The following is a 16,483-nucleotide window of genomic DNA, read 5'->3' as shown; positions in this document are numbered from 1 at the left end:
TAATGATTAACCCAACCAGAAGTCTAGGTCATTAAACAACTTTTTATAATTTATCCACATGCTCCAAACAATAATCATCAAAGAAGGAGCTACTGTCAGGAAGTAGGAAGTAGCAACACTGAAATAATGAAAAACTTTGCACATTATGTATGTAATGGATAGCTATTTGTGGTAACTTTAAGCTCATCTAACTAAAAATATGCATGCAAGGGCAAGATAAACCAACATACAAAAGTGTTAAACTACATTTTAACAGATCTTTTACTAAAGTAAAAGCAGTAATATACTACAGTGTTAAACTAGTCTGTTATAAGTAAAAGCCCTGCATTCAAAATCTTACTCAAGTATTAGCATCAAAATGTACTTACAGCACCAAAAGTAAAAGTATGAATGCAGAATAGCCCATTTCAAAATCAAAAATATTATATCACTGAATTACACTCGTTGATGCATTGACGTGTAATTAATTATTGGGCATATATTGGATATACTCAAGCAAAGTACAAATACCTCAAACTTGTAGCAGTACAATACTTGAGTTAAAATAAAAGTTTCTGTAATCACGGTAAGAGTGATTCCTCTTTCACATAAACAATCTTTGATGAACCGCGCAGGTGCGCATCCCTCAGCAGGTGCGCTCGTGTCGTCACTGCCTAGTAACAACCGCCAGGAAGAAAAAAGATTTCTGAACTTAGTTATCGAGGTCGCTCAGGCACGGCAGAGCTCGTTTTAAACGCGATTTTAGCCCTTTGTTTGTACAGTTTTAAGGTCACTACACGTAAAAGAAGTTGTGTTTTGGAAGTTAAGGACGAAAAAGTGGAGGTAAAGGCGGAAAATGGGGAGAAAACAAGAGACAAACCCGGACTCCGAGTATGGTGAGTTGACATCGCCCGTTACCTGAAAGGGTCCCCTGCTGAAATCTAGTTAGCTTAACAGCTAATTAACTGTAAGCTAGCTAACTAATGCTAACCAGGCAGCTAGGTTTTCGAACTTTTGTCAGTTCTTAACGTTTTATTTAATTGTTCTGTCTCGTACTGAGTCACCCCCAACTGTTGCAGGGAAAGTTTGTAATATTGAATTTAGCAAATTGTTTTCAGGATTAATTTATTCTTTTGATAAGGATAGCTCAGCGTTAGTTGATGCATTAGATTTAACGGTAGGTCATATTAAATTTCATAAGTAGTCATCCTGTTTACATCGATGGTGTTGACATCAGATTTATTTGTTTTTCTTCCATATTTAAATGCAGTAATAGTGGGTACCACAGAGACAGACTGAAATCTTTGTCTCAGTCCAAATGATGGCTCGTTTACTGATGTGTTTGTAAGTTAACAGCTACCTGTGTGCCCACACTGACATCAATAGGAAAACAAGGGACTTTGATTTTGGTACAAATGAATCTCAGAATATAAGAATAAGCATTTAAAATTATATTTTATCACCCTAACATGGGGATTGGGAAACTCAAGATCAGTCTGAGTCGGTTTCCACATGATTTTATTTGGCAATTTTGATATATTTGTACTTTACTTGAGTATTTTTATTCTCATCTGTGGTACACTTCAGAGTGTATATTGTGTTTTTTAGTCCACATTTGTCTTCCCGCATGCCGTTGACAGCAACAGAAGATGTAAAGGTTGAGTTGTTGCTTAGGGCTAACGATTATTTTTGATTACCTGTTCATCAGTGAATTATCTTCTTGATTAATAGCTTTTAATATTTAGTCCATAAAATATCAGAAAATAGTGGGAAATGCCCATCAGCGTTTCCCAGAGTCAAAGGTGATGTCTTGTTCTGTCCGATCCAAAGTCACTCAGTTTACTTTCACCAAAGATAAGAAAGAAAATGGAAATTATAGACTATTGTGAAGCTGGAATCTGAAAATTGTTGTTATATTTGCTCCATGTTTTGTAAACAAGACACAGAAGAGAAAGTTTAGAGAAATTTGGCCAAGATTGCCGCAGTCAATGCCGAATCATTTCAGACCTGCTGGCGACTGTTTGGTTTTTAGCCTCGTGTCAAGTGCTCAGCAGATGTCCGTCTCCTGCATCCCTGTTTACTCTTTGTGGGATTTGATATATCGACAAGTGTATTGACAGTCTGGGAGGTTTTGCAAGACTACGATAAACAAACCCTCCCTGGAGGTAAATATCCAGACGGATTTCACGTCTCCTCAAATAACTTATGAAAACATGAGAGAATAAGATGAAGATAAATGAGGCGACCATAAGTGACCAAGCTGACAGTTTACTAACTTTGGCAATACTGTAACAACTGAACCTCTGTGCTATAAAAAGCCTTTGCATGATCTTAAACTCATCACCATGTTTTCTAATTGGGATTCTTCTTCCTAATAGTCACAATAGTTTGTATCAGCCTTCATGAGGAAGTAGAAATCCTTTTCAGTGTTGTATGTTACAAGGCTTCCTAGTTCACACTGCCTGTTGTTGCACAAAGAAGTTTGCTCATTTTGAGCAAACATGTTTGGGTTTCTTCTTGTTTGGAGCAGTTGCATATTTCAAAAGCGACATTTCTTCCTGTTCAGAATGTGCAGACACTCAGTGTTGGGAAATATGTGAGTTTGTCGAGGTTGTTGCTGCAAATCATTGACCAGGTAATTTGTTAAAAGCTGCTTGAGGCAAAGTGTCGGTTTAATTTGAAATCACGTGCTAGTTAATATGGCTCATGTACACAGCGAGGGAACCGCTGAATGGACTCATTTTGAATAGCTGTTTATCTATTTTTGAAAGAAAACATGTTTAAAATGATCAGCTGATGGAAAGTGGATTCACGTTGTTTAAACTGGTGGATATTTTGGAGTGATTATGAACATATAATGAAAATAGTTGTTAGTTGTACACCTGCTCTCCATTTTCTTATTTATTTACAAGGAATCCTATCTGCTGCTGTCACGACATTTGTAAGCATAAGCGTATTCAGAAGTCACGCCATAGTTTCTAGTCAGTCACACTTTTAAATACAGCCGTCCCTTCACCTCATAATTCACACTTCTCTGTAAGCACATCTTGTCCTCTGGGATGATCCTATGTATACTGCAGGTTACCAATTAACCTCTTTTTACAGTAAAATATAGAGATGGGTGAGGTTTGTACAATAAAGCACGCAATCACAGTCTGAGTTCTTGTGGCATCCTGTCAGTCAAGCCATTTCCTTGATGAACATCCTCATTTGTGGCCCATGTTCATGTTTTAATTCACTCTTTTGCAACACTCCTCTTCAGCCAAGGTCAAGTGATGAACCCGCACACCCGTCGTCTTTCTGGATTTTGCAAATCCAAGCTATAAAGCCCCTGTCTGGGGCTCAAGGTTTAAAGGTTTAAAGCTTTCCTCCAGCTTTTTACAAGAGCATAAAAACAGAAAAGTCCCTTTATATGTACCACACAAAGCCACAGCGAGCCATTTTCCATGTTGCCATTTACTCTAAACACACAGCAGTATCGTAGCGGAGCTGAAATCTGACACTCACACCATCACAAGAGGCCGATGAACAGGTTCCTTTGTTGGGGAAATTTGATATCGCTGCTCGAGTCATTTTTCTCAGTATACCACAAAATGAGGGTTTATGAAACAGCTGATGAGTACAAAGGCACTGACGTGGATACTGATGTGTGGTCGGTTAAATCCATGTTCCTTTGTGTGGCTGTCCATTGATATTCACACACTTGTTGTTTACATCTATGTCAGATATTACCGTATCTTCAGAATTTGTTTTGAGATCCCTTCTCAGCCAAGAGGAGATTCAGATTTTATCTGTGTTGCTGCGTCTAGTAGTTGATTTGAAGGATAGTTATATAGCACTGCACTAGATTTTCTCTCTCTGAATGTGTGTGTCAGTTCTTTTTGGTATTTTGTTTACTAGACTCAATCTTGCAGCAGAATGAGTAGCTACTAACGATGTGCTCACAGTGTTGACGCCGTCTATGCTCTTATTCAAAGTTGTCAGCGGAGATAATTTTGCCCTGGCTTCTTTGACTGTGGTGAGCTGCCTGGTTAAATGACCATTCCTGGGGACCAAACAAATCAACACAGCATGTTAGAATAAGCACAGATGACCACAGGAACACCTGCACCTTTTTCATCTTGTCAGCCTGAAGATCCATTAGGCCGTTCAGGCTCTTCATCACAGCCTTTTGCCACTGCTGGTTTTCAAATGAATAAATGTTGGAGCACAAAAAAGCAGATTTGTTGTTATTTGTGTTATTTTCAACCTGACACCTACCAGCAGGTGTCTGCATGTCCTTCTTATGATCAAATACTCTGAGCGGTCTGGTGTGTTTTTCCTGCCCGACAGGATAATGCAGTGGAGGCTCATAGATCTGACTCTCATAGGAATGTTTTCAGTTGGGATCTCCTCAGACAAGTTTTATTTCAACCTTTGAAATGATGAAACATGTGTGACTCCATCCCCGAGTCACGTGGCTCTGAATTCAAATTGCATTCAAATAATCCTGAGCCGTTTGTGTCAATGCTGTGCCTCAACTTTATCTTTGCTCTGTTATTGCACATGAAGTAACTAACATGTAATTAAAATAAACTAATATGAAGTATGTTTGATCAGTATGGAGAGCCGCTTGTGTTGTGAGATCGACAACGCCCACTGGATTTCATTGTTTGTTCATGCTGACATTTTTTCTCTCTGCTCCAGGAAACAATGAGACATTTCTTTCCTGTAACAGTTATACAGTCACCTCTGTTATAGTGTTACAGCACCTGTGGACAACTAACCCATAAAAATATAAGCTTCCTTCTCTTGTCTCTGGACATTTTTCCTCATTCACTTGCACCATCATTCATTAACTTTTCGAAATGGGCACATTCATTTCTCAGAAACAACACCGTCCTGCTTTAACAGGCACACAAATATAAATCTTAAAATAGATAAATGAAGCTTTGTCCTTTTTCTAATCCTGAAACTCATGTTGAAAGTGATCCCTGGTCAAAATGAATAAAATTAGCCGTTCCCCTAAGTCAGGGGTGGACAAATTCATTCCACAAAGGGCCATGTGGCAGCAGGTTTTTTTCCAACCAAGCAGCAGCACACCAGACTTGACTCATTTAATCAACTGATCTCAGTCTTCAGACAGCTCATTGGTCAAACTGTGTGTTTTTGGTTGGTTGGAACAAAAACCTGCAGCCACACGGCCCTTTGTGGAATGAATTTCCCCCCCCTGCCCTAAGTAGTCTTTGTTTTTTATGTACATATTTCTGCATGTGCAGCGCACACAGATTTAATCAGCGGCGCATTTCCTTGAGGTAGAATTGAGGGTGCCATTACACAAGTGAGTGATAAGCTAATGTGTCCTTGATAACATGTCAAGGAAAAGAAAAGAGGAAGTGTGCTGTTTAATGTTCCATGGCGATGTGCGTGCCAGTCAATAAAGGGTACTGTATGGATGGGATCAATTTCCATTGAAATGAACTGACTTGCCATTTTACTGTATTCTCAGGAGAACCTGCTCAGTTTGATCCAACATTCAACGGGCCCATAAAGAAAAGGTGAATCTGTCTATTGTCTGCTGGCTTTTTTCCCACCAATAATCTCCAAATCCTCAGTCTAGCTGGAGGGTTTCTAATGTGTACCGTGTGGGTGTTTTTAAAGCTGACATTTTGTTTGCTGAGTTTCTGTGGACTGTTGGAATCACATTTGTCTCCCCTAAGGCGAATGCAAAGCTAAGCATGCTCACTTTAAACTGTTGCTATCTCTCTTTTCTTCATCAGAGGGTGCACTGATATCATCTGCTGTGTCCTGTTTATGCTCGTCATCCTCGGCTACTTAGCGGTTGGGATTTTAGGTGAGAATAACCAAACACCAACACAGGCCTTTGTCTGTTCTGCTTGTTCCACTAAATACCTGTGTAATTCATTTTTACTTTAATTTTTTTCACTCTCGCTGTCTGCTTCCAATCTTAAATACAGAGAAATACAGTTGGTAGCTTGTTTGCTGAGAGTTTAATGAGAAGATAAACACCACTCATATCTTTCCATTAAATGCGAGGGTAGTAGTTGGTTAGCTTATCTTAGCACACAGAAACTAGGAACAGGGGAAAACAGCTAGCCGGCTTCTGTCCAATGGTAACAACATCCATTGAGTGACACCTCTAAAGCTCACTTATTAACCCATTCTGTCTTTTTTGTCAATATGTACAAAAATTGGAATGTAAAAATCGCAATTTGTGGGTTTTCAGAGGTTTATTTGTGGATTATTTCTTGGCTCCAGAGCATTGACTTCCTGCAGTCTCTGTGTGTTGCCAAGCAACTTCGCACAAAGAAAAAACACTTTGCGTGTGTGTGTGTGTGTGTGTGTGTGTGTGTGTCTTTTTTAATTTTTTTTACGGATTAAACAAATGACATATGACATGTTAATCAGTGAGCTTTAGAGGTGCTGGTAGGTGGACTTTGTTACCTTTGGACAGAGCCAGGCTAGCTGTTTCCCCTTATTCTGGTCTTTTTTTGCTGGGATAAGCTAATCAGCTGCTGGAGTGGTTAATCTCATCTCATTGTCAGCAAAAAAAAGCCAGTGTGCTCCCCAAAATGTCAAACTGTTCCTTTAAAGGGATAGTTGAGGTATATTGAAGTGGGGTTGAGCGAGGTACTTATCCATAGTCAGTGATTACAGACAGTAAATGACTGTCAGCATGCCCCCAATTTATGGCCCCAAGGCAGATTACATCCTCTGTGTCCTCATAAGGACTATAAATCTGGCATTAACCAAAGTTTAGACATAAAGGCTTGGCAGATCATCAAAACAACACCACGGTAGCAGAAGGGTTTTCATTGCCTTGTTATGATCCTGAAGTGACTCAGTGACAAAGATTTCAGTTTCAAAATGAGGCTGTTGCATTAAAACCGCAGAAAATGGCTGTTTGTGGGTTTCTTTTACCTCACACAACAGCTTCCTTTGGATGCTCATTAGAGTCACGACCCCAAATCCTTCTATTTGATTCAATTTGTACCGTGCTCACTCCTTTTGTAGTAAGTCTCTGCTATTCCCTTATACCCTGCAATCATACAATACGCTTAATGGAGGAGCAAAGAGTTATTATTTCTTAAAGTTTACATTTGTCTTTAGGTTTTTTCTTTCCTCCCTTTCCTAAAGTTCATATATTGGAATTCTTAATCCCTATACTTTGATTCATCAAGAAAAGTTACATTTTATATGTTGGATATTATTATTATTATTATATTTACGACATGAACAGCTGGTTTCCATGTGAGCGTCCTGCCAGATTGCCCTGTCATCAAACTCATTCCAACACTGGGTCAGTTCTCTTATCTAGAGTCAACAGAGAGTCCTGATAGGCACTGCATTCAACTCATGTGTGTCATCGACTGAGTGCGTCCCAAATAATCAGCTGCTTACCTCATTGAAGGCAGTCTGGCTGGCTGAGGTGGATAACTGGAGAAATATAATATAAAATATTCCAAATATTCTACTTCGAAATACATTGCATATGAGAAACAGTGGTAGTAGTCAGAGTAGTTCAGGAATTGAACACCTCTAGCTTGTCTGTATGATCTATTAGTAGTACAATTCATAACATTTGACTCATATGACTCACTTTCCATTATGTTTTACATCACTGGCTTTTCTTCTTACCTTTGTTTTGTTGTGTGTTTGTTTGTTTTTTTCTTACCAGCTTGGCTCTATGGAGACCCCAGACATGTTCTTTATCCAAAAAACTCAACTGGATGGTTCTGTGGCATTGGACCAAATGAGTAAATCTCTCTATCAGTCTCTCCCGCTCAGTTGCCTTCTTGTATTATGTATTAGACGCTCTAAATGTGCATTTGACTGATAACTTTCTGTCTCTTCCCGCTCTCAGAGGCCGACCCAACGTGCTTTACTATGACATTCTCAAATGTGCCACATCTGTTAATGTTATGGCATCTGCTCTTAATGGCTTACAGTGTCCAACCACTCAGGTAGACAATTTTACCTGACCCTTACCTTGCCTGTTTATGTTGTTTCTAATGATACTGGTCCATTTACTCACCCAGTGTCCAAGAAATAATCATCTTTTTCCACTACCTGTAGGTCTGCGTGGAAAGCTGTCCCCATGATTTCTGGGCTGTGAACATAAATGATTTTATAAATGGAAAGCCAGCAGATGCTTTCAATCAAAGCCTCTGTGTGCCATCCATAGACCTGAAAACAACTAACCTGGTAAGTCTCATTTTGTCAGCATGTTTAAACTCTCTGCACGTTCCCAACCTGACACTTTGACCCCTTCCCATGAAACTTATTATTTAACCACACGATAATTTGGTTTTTCAGACTGTTCAAGAAATTGTGGACAAGGAGCTGTGTCCTTTCTTCTACGTACCCACAACCTCCGGTGAGTGGAGAAAGCTGCACACCACTCAAATGGTCTGACAATACATTTGAGAGATCTATTAAATTCTAATTCAATCCATTTCAAGCTGATTTGATTATTTTCTCTTCTGTTAGTGCTGGGGAGGTGTTTGCCTGATGTCACAGCACTGGACAGAATCCCTGCTGATTTTTCCAGTATTCCAGGATTACCCTCGTCAGCCAGCGAAACAGCCAACATAATCAAGAACGGCACTGAGTAAGATCCAGAGGATTCCTGACCTCTTAAATCACAGATAACTGCACTTACTAAGACACACTTGCAGTTTAATAACCCTGTTTCTGTCTCCTCCTCATCACCAGCTCAGGGTCGGTGGTTTCGTGAGTTTTTGTGTTGGCGCTTTAGTGTAGCAGCTGTTTGTAGTCGCTCTCGTTGTTACACACAGCGGCCTTAGATGTCATGTGAAACGCTCTCTTGGGACGTGCAGAGTTAGAGCATTCATGTGCAGTAGTTTTCTTACTAAATGCAGAATCCCTCCCTCTCTCTCTGTGCTGAGTGCCTTGGGTTAACTCTGCCTTTTTAGTCTGTCTTGCTTTATTTGCATCTCATCAGAGGTGTAGTAGTATGATCGTCTAGTGAGAGTGGGATCTCACTCAACTTTTCCTTGCTTTTAGTAACTTCCAGCCATCTTTACATAGACGTATTGAGGGTTTTGCCTTTGTTTGTTTGTTCTATAAACAGTTTTTCTTTGTTTCTTCATCAGGGACCTTGTGAATGGCTTCAATGCTAGGGAGATCGGCGTCCGAATCTTTGAGGATTTTGCGTCGGCGTGGCCATGGATCCTCATGTGAGTTGGCCTTGCAGGACCACAGCGCACGTTCACACACTGCCACCTGTTGGCAGACATGCAGTACAGCTAAAAATTACTCTGGAGAGAAAGTTGTGAATCAAGTCACACCTCTGGTTTTTTTGAATATGCAAAGGAGCTACAGAACATCCTGGCTGTGTCTAAAGAACACAGAATAGTTATGCAGGAGTTTAAGGTCATCTGTATGACAACGTATTTCTATATAACAGGTTACTTTGCTCAATTATTTTATTTGTCTCATATGTCTCACATTGAAATATTAATATGGAATTTTTATCTTCTCCTTGTTTGTTTTCTTGATAACTGTTTCACCCCCCTCCTGCTCACCTCCCTCCCCTCTCAGTGGTCTGTTAATAGCCATGGTGGTCAGTATGCTGTTCCTGCTGCTGTTGAGATTCACTGCTCCAGTCATGGTGTGGGTGCTCATCATCGGAGTCCTCGGTGCTGGGGCATACGGTAAGCACTCCTCCCCATTCCCAACCCTGCACAACATGGACACAAGAGGGGTCGACCTGCATAGAGAGTGGCTTGTGTATAAAGCTACTGCCAAAGAGATAAATACGTTTTAAAGAAAATTACATCAAAATCAAACTCATCTTTTCACTGATGCTTTTATATAGAGGAAATATATATGCTTACTTGGAGAGATTTTTTTTCTGTCATGTAGGATTTTTCTGAATCCTATACGACATTCTTCATGCAGCAAATTTTTCTCTAAAATAGATTTTTTGAAATATTAATCTGTGTATTTCTTCTTCATTCCTCTCTAACTTGGACATTCAGTTGAACAGAATGTCTGCAAGTGTAACCATATAGACTGGATAAACAACTTTCTATTAGAAGTTAGGTCATAAATGCTGTTTCGCAGCCGATTCTCACACCACCATCAGTTATTTGTGTCCCTGTGCTGTGGGGAAACAGGAACAGAATTAAGCAGATTCATCAGTGACAAAGTGTTGCTGGTCTTGTGTTTAACTGCACTTATGAGCAGGTGGAGCTCAAAAGTTCTAGTTTTATATATTGACTCTGAACCAGTCAAAGTCAATGAGGGCGGTTAATTTGTCATGGCGAGATTATATGTAGTTGTTGTTTCTTTTGCAGGAATATGGCACTGCTACTGGGAGTATGATAACCACAAGCAAGCCTCTGCTACCATATCTGACATTGGTTTCACCACCAACTTCAATGTTTACCTGCAAGTCCAAGAGACCTGGCTGGCCTTCTGTGAGTCTGATTTAAGTTCTCTTCACCTTATTTGACTTACACCATTTCACCCTTGTCAAGTATTTCTCACAGCCTGAAGACATGTTTTTATCTTTAAACCTTGCTGGGTGGCTGATTAGCAGTTTGCAGATAGTATACAAGCAGAAGCTAATTAGGTCAGATGAGGTCAGACTGTCTCAGACAGCTTTTACTCAGGCAAATGCCAGCACAGAGGAGATGAGGGGTGTAAAATGGAAACCGCAGCCAGAAATAAATGCCATAAAACCTTTGTTGCTATACTCAGTGGTCACGTGTCACGCTTAACACCAGTTGATCCGTGATGTTGTAAAATGATTCTGATAATAAATGACCCAGATTTAAGGGTGATGGCTCGCTGCAGCTGTTTGTTTATTTCTCTTTCATTTTAAAGTTATGCTTAGGTAGCTTTTGTTTTCTCTCTCTTTTTAAAAAATACTTTTACAAGTTGTATCACAAACACGGAGGAGAAAGAGACAGAATAGATCATTTCCACAGAATTAACTAAAAACTTTATTAGTATAGTCACGGGTGTACGGAGGAGTGTGTTTTTTTTGTTTATGGAAGAGTCCATGTGAGGTGTTTAGTGATCCGGGTGTGTGTGGTGAGGGGTGTGTGTGTGGGTATGATGTGTAATAGTTGCATAAAAGCCTTTTTTTTCCACACCTCTCCTCTCTCCTCAGTAATAATCATATCTGTGGCGGAGGCCATCATCCTCCTGACCATCATCTTCCTGCGGAAAAGAATCCTCATAGCCGTCGCCATCATCCAGGAGTCCAGCAAGTGAGTCGTCATGTAAAACATTGTTCACAGAGTCTCTTACTTATATTAAACTTAGACAATGTCAAGATGTTCTGAATCTTAAGCAGAATTTATTTAAAAGTTTGTTTGATTTTTAGGGCATTTTTCTGAAATCAGATTTGAGTGTAATCAGTGAACCTTCAGTCTGGTGTGTATCTCACTGTGAAGAGGCCATCTGGCCCTGGCTCAGCCTCACGCTGTGTGTGTTCATATTCCACAGGGCCATCAGTCACATGATGTCCTCTCTGCTGTACCCTCTGGTCACCTTCGTTCTCCTGGTGGTGTGTGTTGCTTACTGGGGTACCACTGCTTTGTATCCTTTCATTTTATGTATAGCTGTGTGTAATGTATATGTCTGCATGCAGGCCGTTAATAACACCGTGCATCATATGCAGGTGATGTTAAAATGTTTCTGAGGTGACTGTGCAATCACTTCTGCAGTCCAGAGTGTCGGTTCTTCTCTTAAACTGGTGCGTGTAGATATTTGGCCACTTCAGGAAACCCAATCTACAGAGTGGTGGCTCTCAACTCCACGCAGAGCGACTGTAAGAGCATCAATGGCTCTGTGGACTGTGACCCTCAGGTAAAAACTGTCTTTAAACCCTGCTTTGAAAAAAGTTGCTTATTTTGAATTTGAAGCTGCAACACGTTTCAAACAAGTTGAGATGAGGTTCACCCCTTTGTGAACACGTGATTGCATAAAGGATATTACTACACGGGCTGAGGAACACTTGATAAAAGTGCTCTCGGTAAACAGTTCATTTACAGATGATTGCATTCTGTCTGTATTCCCCTTGTAAAAGTCAATGATCCATTCAGAGAAGGTAAATACAACATTTCCAATCATAACCACAATGTCTGACATGTTGAGTCGGATAAAAAGTCATTGTTCATACTGTTCATCCACTCACTCATTCGTCCTTCCGTCTCCTCCTCTCAGAACTTCAACTCATCAGCTTACCAAAACTGCCCCTCAGCCAGCTGCATCTTCATCAAATACAACGACGAGGGTCTCTTCCAGAGGAACCTCTTCAACCTGCAGATCTACAACGTTGTGGCTTTTCTCTGGTGCGTCAACTTCGTCATCGCCTTGGGTCAGTGTACGCTGGCGGGTGCCTTTGCCTCCTACTACTGGGCCTTCACCAAACCAGGCGACATCCCCATGTTCCCCCTGTCTGCCAGCTTCATACGCTCACTCAGGTTGGTTAATGAGCTGCTGTCACATCGGTTAAACTTCTGCAACAAAAGTGTCCAAAATACTCCCTCAGGATGCATTTCTGGATTTCTGTTCTGTAATTCGAGTGAGAATTTACATTATCTTCCACTTTTTTACCTAAAAGTTAAGATTAGTTTGGATAATTTGAACATCACAGGACAGACTGACCAGCTGCAGTCCCCCCCTGGCCCCTAGAGGGTGCAGTAGACCTACAAAAAACAGTTTTGGGAATCAGACCTGAGCTGTTAAATAATGAAAACTTGCAGCTAAAGTTGCTTCACCTGCCGTATTGAGAATGATTAACATCTTTCATTTGACTTGTAAAATGATGCAAGTTTTTAATTCAAATGATGTTAAATAGTTTCACATACACAAATCAACAGTGAGACGTGATCATTTCAGGTACCATGTGGGCTCCTTGGCCTTTGGTGCTTTGATCCTGACCCTGGTACAGCTCGTGAGGATCATTCTGGAGTACATCGATCACAAAACAAGAGGTAAAGCTGATGTATCTTCAATTCACCGTCTGCGTTACCCTAAAATGATTTATTTTAAATCAGCTGGCTTTATTTTTTGTGCTTGAGTGTAAATGGAACACCTGAAGCCTTAATTTGTAATGATATTGGGCCAAAGTGCACTTTATTGAGTGCTGACTCAGTCTGGAGTTACGTGTTTTTTGTTTGTTTGTTTTTGGAGGTGTGCCACTCAGCAGGCTTCAGATTGAATCCAGTTACAACTTTTCTGTCTCTTTACCTCCACTTCTCTTTTGCACGTTTCACTGGGTCATTGAATACTAACGATGTGCAGGCTGCGTCCGTGTGGAAACACGTCTTTAGAGGTTAGAGGTGAATGGCATCACATAATTGGCAAACTGAATGGCTTCTCATCCCCAGCGGCGCAGAATCCATGTGCTCGTTTCTTATTGTGCTGCTTGAAGTGCTGCTTCTGGTGTCTGGAGAAATTCATCAAGTTCCTCAACAGGAACGCTTACATCATGGTGAGCACAACATATTGTTGTACAGTTATTGGTCCCTCCTATCTTAATTATTGCTCTTATTGTTGTAGTAATGATTAACATTAGTGTAGATCTCATGTTAAATCATACAAAGTACCAACAAAAGGGGAAAAAACATATTTTACTCTAAATTAAAGAAGACTTTTAAATCCTCCAGAGCATCACACTTCAATTTTACCATCAGTTTACACACAGTCACCTTCACTAAACTGAGGTTTAATATACTGTATTGGGTATTATTTGGATTATGACCATTTTATTTTCCTAAAACAAGTTTTTTGTTTTTTGTTTTCTTGACAGATTGCAATTTACGGGAAAAACTTCTGCGTCTCAGCCAAAAATGCTTTCTTGCTGCTCATGAGAAACGTAGTAAGGTTTGTGCTGAAGTCAGTTTCCGTCCTTGCAGTGCCTGCTGGCGACATGCTGTCTGAGCGGTGCATAATGTTGAATATATTTACATGTGTTTGAGAGACTCAGTGAATGGTGTCATGTTTCTCTGAAGAGTGGTGGTGCTCGATAAAGTGACAGACCTGCTGCTGTTCTTTGGGAAGCTCCTGGTGGTCGGAGGAGTAGGTAAGTTGAAGGTTTCAGGAGTGGCTGACCATACATTTACTGTAAATATATGTGATGGGTTTAAGTGATAGAAAATAGAGATACAGAGCAACATTAGCATTCATTTGGAGTTATTTTCCTTGCCACCTGGTGATTATAGGTCTGATATTCAGTCTCTTTTTAGCTCTGTTTCTGGGGAAGTGCACGGCTCTTTAGCTGCTAAGTGCTCCACTGTGTTCACCAGCTTGTCATTAACCCTTTGGTGCCAGGCAGGTTGTGTACAGTGGGATTTTTTTGGCTGAAAACACGATTGATGAGAGCAATGAAGAGACAGAACAAAGACACTAAAATGCTCTGTGGAGCTGCAGTCAGGTGATAACTCCATGTAGCAGGGATTTACACAATTATGAACACTGGAACTCAGCAACAGACCTCTGAAAACCCCTGAAAAAAGTACTGTAGCCAATATTAATTCAGACAGTTCTCACAGATTTCTGTATTTTAACGAGTTAATAATGTCATTACAGCTGAGAGAGCATCCGTAATTAGGAAGCTTTTCTTGGATTAGGTAAAAAAAATCAAACTTTATTTCAGCTTATTTTTATCCGACACTGAATTCTCTCTTTTTTAAAATATACTATATTGACATTAAACTCATTAATGATGTCCATACTGGGCTCTTATTCCCAACTCATCATGCTTTAACTGGTCTTTGTGCAACAGTGGGAACTCTAATCACTGAAAATATTCAGAATTGTCATAAAGTAGAACAAGAGTCACTAAAGAAGACAACAAATAAGGATGTAATCTTACCCTGCAGCCTGATAAACATTGACATTAATGCATCAGAAAGGAGACGCTGACGTCTGAATCTTTTTCCAGGCATACTGTCCTTCTTCTTCTTCTCTGGTCGAATACTGCTGCCGGGCACCACCTTCCGTTCTGAAACCCTCAACTACTACTGGATGCCAATCATTGTAAGTCACAAATCATCCTTCTCTGCGTTGACGGTCGTCATTCAGGTACGTCAGACTGACCGAAGGTTATTCTGAATCTCTGCAGACGGTGGTGTTTGGCAGCTACCTCATCGCTCATGGATTCTTCAGTGTGTACAACATGTGCGTCGACACGCTCTTCCTCTGCTTCTGTGAGTACTTGTTTACACTGAGTAAAATAACAGTCACTGTGTGGACTGATAACTTCACCTTTCACCTTTCCCCATATGATCAAAACGCACCTGTTTGCGTGGAGACAACATGCATATAGTCTACACTATATTTAACTTGCCAGTTTCGAGCTAAAACCCGGATCGTTTTGCATTGAATAATACCACAGTACACACAGAAACATCACTTTGAACAGTGTGTCTTTCACCGTCACAGTGGAGGACTTGGAGCGTAATGATGGATCTCAACAGAAGCCGTACTATATGTCCAAAAACCTCATGAAGATCCTCAACAAATCCAACAAAGCACCAAAAAGAGGTAAAGGGAAGGACTGAAGATCATTTTGCCTCTGAGTTCATGAACCCACACAAACACCGAGTCACAGATTTTCAGGAAATCTTTAATAGCATCTTTTTCTAAAGGAAAAAGTTTACCAAAACAAATTTGCTGATTTTGCACTTTTAAATATTTTTTTTTTATTTTGTGTATGTGAATATGTAGTATTAATGACGGTACACATGGAAGGACTGAGCATGTGAGTGCAGGTAATGTGAAATTTGCATCCTACATTTCTGTTTTGGGAGTTTTAGACTAATTTAGCGTTTAAATGTCTTTTAGTGGCAGTGAAGGTTTGTTTTTTCCATTTTTACTGAGAGTCTTTTGTAGAGGACTGATTTTTTTCAAATGGAAGAAAAAAACTGCAGCAATTGCAAAAAGAATTTAAAAACATATTTTTAGATATTATTTGTATAGAAAAGGTTGTTTTATAACAAAACATTTTATGAGATTGTTGATTATATTGAAAAGAATGTAATAAAGTTATAAATGTAAGTTTACATGACACAGCGTTACTGTTTGGATGCCATCATCCCTTTTCAGCTTCTCATCTTTGTGTATTGTCTCCACTACCTGTGAGCAGCCATGTTGGTTTATATGATGGTTTTCTATTGGTCGCACTGCACACCTGAGCAGGAGCCCAGTCAAATGTAGATAATGACGACACAAAACGAGCCACTGTTTTAATCAAGCTTTAATCTCCTCCACTATCTGGTTTTGCACAAAGTCTCCAGGTTTAGTTTGAAGTCAGAAGACTCACATCAGGACCTCCATCACTTGATTTAGTGTCACATAAGCTTTGAAATACAAAGTGTAGCTTGAACAGACAGGTATGCAAGAAATGACGAGCCCCGGCAGCCATCCTGTCCATCTAACAGAGGACGCTGAGTTTCATCTCCCACCCTGGTGTCAACGTTTAGCTAACAAAGTGCCAACCAAACACCCGATTCGTTAGATC

At 40.1% G+C, this 16,483-nt stretch overlaps 1 protein-coding gene across 1 annotated transcript; it reads left to right on the top strand.

The window, feature by feature from the left end:
* Nucleotides 1–681: 681 nt before the first annotated feature.
* On the top strand, nt 682–15,880 carry slc44a4 (solute carrier family 44 member 4). Its single transcript, XM_070984659.1, has 22 exons — nt 682–875; nt 5,468–5,516; nt 5,739–5,812; nt 7,658–7,736; nt 7,844–7,943; nt 8,056–8,184; nt 8,296–8,356; nt 8,470–8,590; nt 9,096–9,179; nt 9,544–9,656; nt 10,302–10,424; nt 11,123–11,222; nt 11,461–11,553; nt 11,721–11,823; nt 12,181–12,440; nt 12,859–12,953; nt 13,350–13,453; nt 13,772–13,845; nt 13,974–14,044; nt 14,906–15,000; nt 15,086–15,170; nt 15,406–15,880. The coding sequence occupies exons 1-22, from the start codon at nt 836–838 to the stop codon at nt 15,522–15,524; spliced, it is 2,172 nt and encodes a 723-aa protein (XP_070840760.1). The 5' UTR covers nt 682–835; the 3' UTR covers nt 15,525–15,880.
* Nucleotides 15,881–16,483: the final 603 nt, after the last annotated feature.

Source organism: Chaetodon trifascialis, chromosome 17 (genome assembly GCF_039877785.1).
Source record: "Chaetodon trifascialis isolate fChaTrf1 chromosome 17, fChaTrf1.hap1, whole genome shotgun sequence".
Classification (NCBI taxonomy): Eukaryota; Metazoa; Chordata; class Actinopteri; order Chaetodontiformes; family Chaetodontidae; genus Chaetodon; species Chaetodon trifascialis.
This window is presented reverse-complemented; position numbering and strand designations above follow the sequence as displayed.